The 11762-nt window shown below is 39.0% G+C and overlaps 1 protein-coding gene across 1 annotated transcript; it reads right to left on the reverse strand.

The window, feature by feature from the left end:
• Positions 1–516: 516 nt before the first annotated feature.
• rtn2b (reticulon 2b) lies at positions 517–9840 on the reverse strand. Its single transcript, XM_050040358.1, has 7 exons — positions 9761–9840; positions 6980–7187; positions 6655–6793; positions 5898–5967; positions 4581–4627; positions 4314–4372; positions 517–4198 (listed from the first exon to the last, which is right to left on the reverse strand). The coding sequence occupies exons 1-7, from the start codon at positions 9771–9773 to the stop codon at positions 4090–4092; spliced, it is 645 nt and encodes a 214-aa protein (XP_049896315.1). The 5' UTR covers positions 9774–9840; the 3' UTR covers positions 517–4089.
• Positions 9841–11762: the final 1922 nt, after the last annotated feature.

Genomic DNA, 11762 nt, shown 5'->3' on the forward strand with positions numbered 1-11762 from the left:
TCACAGGCTAGATTTTCTAAAGCCTCAAAACAGAGCCAAACAGAGGTGCAGAACTGTAGTGCTCTCTCAGACCGCTTGTATTTTCATATGCTCAAAGGTTATGGTAGGATTTGTGCCCGATGATACCAAAATTAAACTGTCTACCTGAGCTTTTCCTCTGCTTATTTAGCATTGTAAACCTCAGTGGTTGGTACTGTTTTACACAGTAGAAAAATTAATGGGCCTTTTTCACTGAAGATATGTAAATAATAAGATTATTGGTGGCTGAATTCCATGTAGCTTCTTCAGTTTCAGGGTTTTGGGCATGCTGGTTCACTGTCACACCGCCATGGCTTACTGGGACCCTTGAACAGAAATTAATGTTATTTTCAACACCTGTGCTTTTCCTGCTATGCCAAGTTGAAATACCTGCTGTGAAAGGGGACTTTCGCATTGTTCTTAATATAATTAACAGATGGCAAAGTGATTAACATTCGCTTTGGGGGGTGCACAGTGCCAAGCAAACTCACCTTTGTTTTTAGTAAATAACCTTTTATTGGGGAGCAACATAAAAATAGGAAACAACAATAAAAAAATAATAAATACCTATAGAAATAAGTAGATCTTAAACAAAAGATAAAAGTGAAAACCATAACAGAAACAAACAAAGCACAGTGTAGGTTAAGCCCTGTCATGCCTCACGTAAAGCATTTTCCTCATCATGATCACACTTTTATTTTGTTGAGCATTTTACAGTTAAGTGACAAACAAGTAGCGCTTTGGGGTTGCATTTGTGATGTATGAAAGGCGCTATATAAATAAAGTTTGATTGATGATTGATTGATTGAAGTATAGTGAGAAAAAAGTATCACAAATATGCGAAATCCATATCAACAGCCAAAAATATCAGCAGTAAAAATTATACAAATATTTCTGTTGAGTGATATCAGCTGTTACCACAGTAAGCTGATGCAGGGGAGCATCTTTTCTAATAGTAGTAATTCAAATAGTTTTGGTTTTCTTTTTCCAGGTTTTGAGGTATCTCGCTCTCCTGCCTCCTCAACACAATACAGGTGAATGTAATTTTGTTTGTGTTGCTCATAACTTTAAAAAGGAACCTCTCCTCACAGAAACTTTATACCTTGCTGTTTTCATGGGGACTACTTTCTACCAAAGAAACAGTCCTTATGAAGATGGTTGAAGTGTCCTGGAAAAAGTAAACTAAAACTATCAGAAAATGTGTTTTCTTTATAAATGAGGTGTTCTGGCAGTTTTATTTTGTTCATTACAGCCACCAACTTGGGCTCATGATGTGAAATGACAGTAAATAACTTCAGTTTCTTAAGACATGTCAGTATGAGTGCAGCTGCATTTTAGGTTTGAAACACCCACCACAGGGTCATCAATATTTATCTGACATGCTACCAGTAGCGCACCAGCTGAACAACTGCATTGAACAGTTTACTGACTAAGGTTTGGCAGCTTAAACCCTTACAGCTGTCAGAATGAAGGTTGAATTAAGGATTAATTCACCCAAAATGGAAACTTTTGTCATTATCTACTCACCCTCACTTCTGTTGGAGCACTGAAAAAGTTTGAGTGACAGTGGGGGACAATTTATCAACTCGTTTGGAGGGGAAAAATCAGGCAATAAATTTTGAATGTCCACATGACAAGCAGTGCAACTCTCGTCAACACGTCAGGTCATGACTGAAGTGTCCAGGCTGTTTGTGGAGGTCCATTAAAGGCAAATATTTATCATGAACCTTGTCCAGTTAACTCTTAATTCAAGTGTTCTGCCATACTGTTGGTTCAAACACTGATACTTAAACAATGAGAAGGCTCTGTTTCCTTTAAGGTTTTTGACTTTCAGGGGGGAAAAGGCAGCCATGCTGCATTACAGTGAAATTTGGATTTTACATTGACAGGTGTTTTGTGTAATTTTATGGTAATTTGGGGGTTATTTTTTGAAAACAAAAGTGACCAAATTCTTGGTTGATTTGGAAAATGTTGACATGGAGTTGTAGCAGACACTAGCTGTATTGACATGCAAACATCACATCCTCCTTGGGAGTATTAAATTGTCATATTATGGACTGACAGAAAATATCAAAGAGTAAGTTCTTGAGACAAATGTTATTTTCTTGATGCTGTCTGTTATTCTACCCGTAGATGTTGACATTTCCATACAATTCCTGACACTGTACTTGAAAGAGAAAAGTACAGAATTTGACCTCTCCTTGACAAACTACCCCTCAAGCACTTTTCTCTTACAAGCTGTTAGCGACATGTCAGGATGCTGCTTGGTTTGGTTTTGTTGGAACTGAGACAAGATGAGTCCACTGAACCATTTTTGTGTCTCAGTAACTGGCTTTTTATCTAATGTCTGATGATGATGATGATGATGATGATGATGATGATGATGATGATGATAAATATTTTACTCCTGATATTCTATCCATAGATGTAGTTTAATATAGTGAAATGTCCTCTGAAGGCAGGCTATGGCGCAATTGGTTCACACAATTATGCAACTGAAACAGGGTGGAGGTGGTGAGTCCTCATGAAGATAGTTATGGTTATGTAGGATAGAAGACTCAAACCAAAGAGTGTTTTAAAGTTAACTTGAGAAATCAATGACAAACATTCTGGCAAACTTAAAGGGACAGTTCAACTTCAAATCAAGAAAACTTATTTTTCCTCTTACATGTAGTGTTATTTATCAGTCTAGATTGTTTTGGTGTGAGTTGCCAAGTGTCGGAGATATCAGCTGTAGAAACATCTGCCTATACTGGCTGCCTATACACACTGGACCTTTAAAGCAGCTGTAATTGCTTTTTATATGATATTCTTGTATTTTAAAGGGGTTGCTCATATTGACAAAGCCACAGAGATTATCAGTGGACTCTACAGTTTTCTTGAGCTCTACAGAACATTTTCACATCTTTCAGCTCACAGTTTTGTTTCCTGCCCACAACTGTTTTGATTGACTATTTTCAGCTGCAGCATGCAGTTGTTTTGAGTTTTAAAAAATCCATCTGGACACTACCTGCTCAGCAGGAAACATCAGGTAAATTTAGTAGCTAGCTGGTGAACATAGTGGAGCATTGAGCAGCTCAAAGAATCGGTCATGAGCCAAACAGAGCTGAAAAATGAGTAAATATTGGACTGTTATTCATCAGGCGAACACAAAAGCTAATAGCAGTACTGTGTCTCAGCTTGTTTCAGTTGCCCATGTGGCAAAAAAAAAAAAAAAAAAGTCAGTCACTGCAGGTTATAACTTACAGTTAAAAAATGAGAGCAGAAATAAAGTTTCTTCTTCAAATCTTATTTGTAAAGTAAAACTTGCTGCTGTTTTGTGCTGTAAGTAATTCAGTTAGTTGTTGCTAGACAGTTGAAGTTGCTCTCACTTGTTAAGAGCTGTTTTGTTGCTACACGGTGTACCTTTAATCACTGAACTGCCCCAAGAGCAGCAGGAAGTTGCTGTTTATACCTGATTAAATGAAATTAGCATGAAGAGCAGAGGACATGAGCAGCTCTCATTATTTCTGATTTAAGTCTCATAAAAAGTTAGAGGAGCTGCTGCTTAAAAAGCTTTTCCTGATAGTTCAGTGTAGCAAGCATAAAACCATTCATGTTAATTAATGGCAGGTGATGTTCATGTCAGATTTATTCTGTCCAGCTAACAATTTATGATGCTACATAATGAGAGCAGCAATAATGCTTCACTGCTTCATTATGAATAATTCTGCTCCACAGGAACACGGAGCTCGGTGATTATGTAAAAATAGACCTGTTATCAAAGAATAAAAAACAGTCTGTCCCTGCTTGGAGCAGATGACTGTGTGAACTGCTGCTTATATTAAACGCTGCCCACAGAAAGCATCTCAGTAAATAAAATTCTTCTCCTCATGCACTTCCACTCCTTTCTGTGAGTGAATGGCAGCTTTGTTTCAGCTGTCAGGATGGATTAAATCTTGCTCCCATAAACAATCATCATGGCGGAGATATGGAAATGAGCTGCCCCTCAAAGCGGCCCCTCAGAGGATGTACCATTCCAACATTTTCCAAATCCCAAATCCTGGGTGCTTTTAACACGCGACCAACAAATTACTTTGACTTGGCTTTCTGTTTGGGGGCAGGTGAAGTTACAACTGTAGGTTTGGGGGCGGCTGCAGGAGCAGGAGGGGGTCTCACTTTTTCATACAGACTGACGAACCTGCAACAAAACAGAGGCATCACACATGTCAATAGACAAAAGAGAACAAAAACATTTTCATATGTTATAAGCATGAGCATATGAAAAGACATTATATAACAAGCAGGTTACTTACAGGTTCTTGATTTTCTTTATAAAAGCTTTGACCGCTCTAACCACCCTCCTTATCCGCACCTGTCACCAAAATGTCAGACAGGTCAGTGCATTCAAAGCATTTTTGTATCTAAATTTTATTTCTCAGGAATCAGAGAAGTCATTTTCTTAGTAATTATATAATAATATATATCTAATATAATATCATATTACTAGTTTAGAGTTTTTCTTTTTTGCTGTTTGTGTTGCAATTCAGTGACAGATTTGACTGTAAAATAATGAAACTCACCTGCTGTTTTTTGTACAACATAGGAAGAGAGAAAACAGCGATCACAGCTGTTAAACAAAAACAAAGGAGAAATTATTTGTGAATTTATCTGTTGGAATACATGGTATTCAACATGTCTCTGTGTGGATGGCTCTTTAGCGACTAGGACAGGGTGGAGATGCTCTTCAGTCTCTGTAACCTTGAACTGGGAGACTGGGATTTATGCTGGTTTATATAAAACAGGGCCTCCCAAAGTGGGGCCCATGGGCCAGAGTTGGCCCCCTGTAAGCGTTGATTTGGCCGGCCAAATGTTTCTAGCGAGGGGAAAAAAGTGATTTAAAAAACATGATATACTCTGCTGGGTGGCACTGTGGAGCAATGGTTGGCACTGCCTCACAGTAAGAAGGTTTCAGGTTCAAACCCATGAACCACCTGGGGCTCTTCTTTGTGGAATTTGCATGTTTTACCTGTGACAGCATGGGTTTTCTACACAAATCCTTCCACAGTCTAAAGACATGTAGTTTAGGTTAAGTGGTAACTCCTAATTGTGTACACTGCATCTCGCCAAATGTCAGCTGGGATAGGTTCCTCTGTTTACCTACAGCAGCTGACGAGGGTGTGTCGTGAGCCTGAGCCGGTGTTCGCCCTGTAGTAGTAGGTATATATAAGGCTAGTACATCTTTTTCCTCACTAATAATAGCCTACTGGTTCTCTGTTGGAAACAGCCGATGAAGTTTTCGTTAGCCGTTGATATCCTGCGCACCTGCACGGCGGAGTGATGAACTGTCTTATTGATTTCTGTTGCCGTGCTGTCTTGCGGGCCTGTATGGTAGAGTGATACTGGCCAGAAAATAGTCCCAATTGATAGCAAGGTCTGACATAATGCGGGGTTGTTTTAAAATTATTGAAATAGTCTAACAAAACACATGCATACTTTTTTGTAGCTTAAAACCTTTTGGTTACGTGTCCCCCGTACTTCTTCAGAACTGTTTTTTCTCCGGTAAGCTACGGGCGATTTCTCAGAGCAGGAGGCTCGTTGAGAGTAGTGACACTGTCACATCAGAGCTACAGATGGTCAGCGTTTCACACAACTTCATGTCCAAAAACCTGAACTATCACTTTAAGTTTCAGGTATGGCCCTCGAAGGGAAAAAGTTTGGAAACTCTTGATATAAGCCCTCGAAGGGAAAAAGTTTGGAAACTCTTGATATAAACCATGACCATGATCTTTTTCCTAACTTTTACCAAGTAGTTTTGGTTTGCCTAAACTTAACCTGACCTTAATCACAGAGGTGGCATGAGAAAACACTCATGAGTCATTTTTGGATGAAGAACTCACCCGCTATGATCAGAGTCAATCCGCTGGTTTCAACTCCAACATAGGTCAGCAGATACAGGAGCAAAACAAACTGGGGGAGAACATAAAAAATGAATTGTTAAGTCGATGCAGCCCAGTCTTTCAGCCCATATGACCCCATAGGTCATTTGTTCCTACCATAGTAGGATCCATAGGAGCTTTTCCTAAACTAGCACCCTTACCAGGGTGCTAGTTTAGGAAAAGAATAATTATATGGGTTAAAATAGCCATAACATAATTTACATATATAGGCCTACAGTAGTAAACGCCACGTTATGACGTGATGTTAAGCATTTAGCAGGACGTTACATACGTACATAAGTTAAAATACGTAGTTGTTGACTTTTGGTTTCACGTGGGACATTAACAGTGCTCTCCTGGGTCAGTCCTGTGTTTGACCGACCTGTCTACCCCAAGCTCCTCCCTATGGGGACTTTGTTGCTCCTTTAACTATATCATCTGACTTCCTCTCACCATAATTACTGTGGCCACTAGAGGTCACCACTGAACAACAAACATAATATGCGTCGTAATAAGCTACTCACACAAACGACCTATGGTGTCATAATGTGCAGGGGGTTGATTGCACTATTAATCCCACTGAGAATCAACACCCACTCTGTGCAGCTCTGTTGAGCTCTGATTTAAAACTATAGGAAACTACTCACAACCAGTTTTATCAATCTGTTGGTGTTCATGCATAAATGCACATATTATTATTTTATCATCACACTCAGACCTTAATAGAGTCGATAACGCTTTCGATGAAAAGCAGGCGTTTGAGCTCTGTGACTGCAAATGCGATCATCAGCACCACCTCCTCCACAAGCACGACTGTCTCCTTATCTGTCAGGGAGCTGTCATAATCCAGGTATGACCTGGGGACAAAAACACATACAGGCCCTTAAGATCACAGGAGATACAAAGCAATCATGCCCTACATTTAGCCACAAGTGCAACATAATTGAAATTATCGACCCATAGAGAGCAGCACAGCAGCATTCAGTGTGGGCTTGAGGTTGGAAAAATGCACAAATAGTCTAAATTAACGTTTACAGACTCACTGGAAGGGGTGCACCCCAGGGTTCCAGCGCAGCAGCTCCAGCAATTTATAGTAAAATCGTAGGGTGAAGGTGACACACATGACACCCAGACAGATGTGGGAGATTACGGTGATGGTACTGAGCTGGAACAGACTGGCCAGACTGACCACCAGCCCTGTGAACACCACCCCAGTCCTCCTCAATTTCCGCCAATACACCAGATCTACAACTGCACAAGAAGACGCACACATGTTAGAGACAGCAAAAGAGATGAATTACAGTGAATGTATGATTGACAGAGGTAGTTTGTAGATTATCTACTCCATTCTCAGTAAGGCCTTGATCAGTTAGATAAGGTACTCTTCATAATTCATCAGAAGCTGAAGCTGAAGCTGAAGCTTGGTTTTCTTATGTTTGTTTGTTTTGTTTTTTTATTTCATTTTGGTGACATCTGCATCACCTGCCTGTAAAGCAGTTGTTTGTTTTTTTTGCCCACTTTTTTTGGACTGTTGAACCTCAATCACAAATCACATAATCATTTCAGCCTCCTCGTGGTGCCACTTAGATAGATGGCAGAAGGATGAAGAGAGGTTAAAGGGACAGTTCACCTCCAAATCAAAACTACATATTTTCCCTCTTACCTATAGTGCAGTTTATCAGTCTAGATTGTTTTGGTGTGAGTTGCAGAGTGTTGGCGATTTCAGCTGTAAAGATGTCTGCAATATAGTGGAACATGATGGTACTCAGCCTGTGGTGCTCAAAGTGCAAAAAAAGAAAAGAAAAAACAGCAAGAAAAACTCAACAGCAATGTCTCTTTGCAGAAATCATGACCCAGATACACAAGATAATCCACAGACCTTGTTGTGAGTAGTTTCATGTAGGAACTATTTTATCTCTACCGAACTACATCCGCCAACTGTGTAACTACTCATGGACAAGAGGCTCGTGTTTCTGATAGAATGAGATGTCAACATTAGTGGCGTCTTCTTTATTGCAGCTGTAATGTTAGCTAGCTCAGTGGTGCTAGATGAGCTAGCAGTAGATCCACACTTCCTTCTATGCAGTGATACTGTTGGTGGATGGAGTTCTGTAGAAAGAAAATAGTTCCTACATGAAAATGCTAACAACAAGGTCTGTGGATTATCTTGGAAAGAGACATTGCTGTTGAGTTTTTCAAATGTACTTTTTGGCACTTTGGGCACCACAAGCTGAGTGTTATCTAGTTCCATTATATCGGAGAGAAGGAAGATCTTTGAGGTCCAGTATCTCCAACACTCGGCTACTCACCCCAAAACAATCTAGATAGATAAATAGTGCAACAGGTAAGAGGGAAAATACAAATATTTTTATTTTGGGGTGAACTGTCCCTTTAACTAAATTGTAATGGAGATGAAAAAGAAATGGTGACTGTTAAGATGCCTGACAGTTAGCAAAGCTCAATCAGGCACTGCATCTTTTTTACAGCTCTGTTTTTGTTGTATCTGTTACTGTGGGTGTTAAAGAGGCTCAGACTTTGTTTCACATAGTTTCATATCAGTTTTCCTAAAAAGTGACACCACTTAAAAAAAACAAGTGAGTGTATGTGATTCTAACTCCTCATTCAAATGACCCAGATCATCTTCTATCCTCTTCTGTTTATTATAAACAAACCTGCTGATGGTGCTATGGCTAGAGGCTAAATGGACAGCAAGTTACAGATTTATATATTAAAAAAAAACAAAAAAAACATAGAGTTTAAACAGCAACTAAATCACTAAATACGCCAGTTACCTAAAACACATGTTGTCTATTTGGCTGTACATTGCCAGGAAAATCAAAAATCAGCATATCTATTTATTCCTTTCTAGTAGTTCTATTCAGTACATGTGTTAACCTTTGTTAGCATACAGTCCGTGGGACTAATTTATGAGAGTCAAGGACATCCTAAACAGTAGCATCTTTTTGTTTGTCTCTTTCAGGAAAAAAACGATGCATCTGCATGAATGTGTTGCTTTTAATAATGCACTTTTCTGAGTGAATAATAAATAAAGGAATAATTACAGTATGAGTCATAGTACAACATTAGATATTCAAACAGCAAAACACTAAATGAGCCTCCTAACGCCAGTGTTAATCTCAAGGTAATTATCTGATTAAAACTCAAGGATCTCACCCATAAACATGCAGGAGACACAGAGACACACACAACAACAATTTGTCTTCCAAAAGATCATTGACAAATGACTGAGTCACGCATTTGAACACACACACACACACAACTACACCAGCAAACCCTTTTGAAATGTTAAATTAGATTATTTCAAGTTTTCTTATTGGTTATGGTTACTTGGATAATGGTTATTCTGTCATGAAGCTGGTAAGCCAGAAACAGAGACACTCACTTAAGATTTTACACCTAAGGTATTAAAACAATTTCCAGTCATGGCATAACCATAGCCTAACTCTGATTCTAATCCTAAAAATAAAAGTAAAATACAATTTAGAAAAACAACCCTGACAAGAAAACACACATCAATCCTCTGTTCATCTATACTTAAGATACAGTTTTGACCTTTTAGAAGAAACAAACAAACAGCATTCAGTCAGCGACAGAGTCTCATTTAGCTGAGTCCCATCTGTCCACCGAATGAAAGACATGCAGGACTCAGTATTTGACTGGTCATCCTGTTTGTATTCACACCTGCCCAACAGAGGGGAAAAAATAAATCATCTCTTCCTCCTCCACCTGACAGCTGGACTCTGACCAGCTCCCTGTCTGCTCTGATTCACTTTACTTAAAGCTGTCACCATTTATTTCCTTACGTTTGGTGGCCATTTCAGCGACGATCCTGCTTGCTTTTCTCTCTTCCCTGTGCTTCCACCGTTGGCTCACTCTCCAGGCTTTTTTTGGCCACCCCAGCTCTGTCAGCAATATAAGGCCTGGCTGGCCTAATTTTATCCTGTATTGGATACCCCCTGTTTGGATTCACACACACATACACACACACACACACACACAGGCTGAAATTGGGAACCCGAGACATCAGCATGTACATGTCCCTCAGCTCTCAGAGACTGTCATGGTTCCTCAGCCAGTTCAGTTGGTGGCTGACCTGCACCCAGAGGCCCTCACAAGCAGCCATGTTAGTGAGAATCAGCCTTTAATGTAAAATTCTTTACCAGTCAGTATCAATAAGAACACAACCAATGTCAGTAGGATGCTACAATTTCCTCCAGCATTCATGACAAACTAATAGAAAAATGACTGAGGTGCATCACATTTTTAATGCAGAAAGATCCACAGACTTTTTTCTCTGCAGTGTTCATTATGAGAGAATTATAGCCCTTCTCACTATAACTCACATCTGACTGTTATTACGATTGATTCATACTCTAATTTGCTTTAAGCACTTAAAAAACAGATATTCCCATGTTGCAGGCAGATACTGGTTCATGGTTCTATTGCACATTACAGCAACATCCAGATTATTGTTACAGGTATAAAAATATACTTCATGGTACAGACAGGGTTGGGCAACCTGGGTATCCAGCAGCTTCCTGTTACCTTTACAAAAAAAATATATAGAAATGAGTGATAGTTGATTTTTTAGATTTTAATTATCAATTTTTGTAGGCCTGAAGTGATTCTTGCATTATCCAATTGTGACAATTTGCATACAAGAAAATGTTTTAACATTTCATCAACAAAAATGTGCATCATACATTCACAGCCTGGTGCCAATGGTGGTAATAATAATAATAATCAGATTAATGATATCATTATGTTTTATAGCATTGCATTTATTACAATCAATGACGAGAGCTAATGAGAAACCAGCACAAATAAACAACTAAGCTAACAAAACTAATAAAGAATAAATATGAAAAAGTAGAATATGTGCAAATTTGCAAATTTTGTCTTCAGCTGTGCCTGTAGGAAGATCCACCACTGAAGAGGCTGTTTTCATAGGCGTTTCTAGCCCATTTTTGGGGGTGCTGAAGCACCCCTAAATTGAATCCCAGCACCCGTAAAAATTTGAGAGATTTTTTTGATTTTTTTTTTTTTTTTTACTCTATGTCCCTTTTTAACAAGCTAGAAAGGTGTCAAAACCATACAGTACCTGGTTGGAACGTAATATTTTAACAACAAAAATCCAGCAGCACCCCCCCTTGCCTCAAAAATGGTTTGATCCACCCCATCCCTCCCACCTTTCCCCGACTCGGGCTCTGAGTGCTCTATCTGCACAGAGCAATGCGCTGCCTTCTAGAGTGGGTGATATGCAGTAGTGGTGTAAGTACCTGGCTTAAACCAGGATATGTGGCACATTTCTTAACTTCTACCACTCAATACCAACACATTATTATCATTACCAGTCCTCATTTTTGCTGCATTTAATCGTAGGTCACTGTTTATGTTGTTAGGTAGGAGTTAGCTGACGTTTTTTCTAGCTAGGAAACGTTACAGGTGGTCAGTACCACTGTCCTCTGTTTGAATTGGAATGAGAGAAGCTAGCTGTTGTGTCATGTGCATGTGTTAATATTAAAGCCAAGGTGCTACTGACTAGCTAACTGACTGGATGCCCATTAACATTATAACTCCTATTGTGTGTATTTATTATTATTATTTTGTAGATTTCAAGCACTTTTCTTTTTTGAAGTGTATTTTTATTTATGTATTTGTATTATATAATACAGACAAGAAGGAAAAAGGCAGAGACAAACATTGAAAAAGTCAATTACTGTTAATGTGTTAATGTTACATGTTGTGCATTGCATTTCAAATAAAAGTCCAAAAAATAAGTCCAAGGTCCATTTTTGGTATTTT

The sequence above is a fragment of the Epinephelus moara genome, chromosome 3 (genome assembly GCF_006386435.1).
Source record: "Epinephelus moara isolate mb chromosome 3, YSFRI_EMoa_1.0, whole genome shotgun sequence".
Taxonomy (NCBI): Eukaryota; Metazoa; Chordata; class Actinopteri; order Perciformes; family Serranidae; genus Epinephelus; species Epinephelus moara.

Bases quoted from the DNA above. Each gene is read 5' to 3' on its own strand.
- rtn2b (XM_050040358.1), bottom strand. The intron at 4,628-5,897 runs GTGAGTTCTTCA...TTTGTTTAACAG, and splicing joins ATTGACTCTGATCATAGCGG to CTGTGATCGCTGTTTTCTCT. The intron at 4,199-4,313 runs GTAAGTAACCTG...GTTTTGTTGCAG, and splicing joins ATAAAGAAAATCAAGAACCT to GTTCGTCAGTCTGTATGAAA.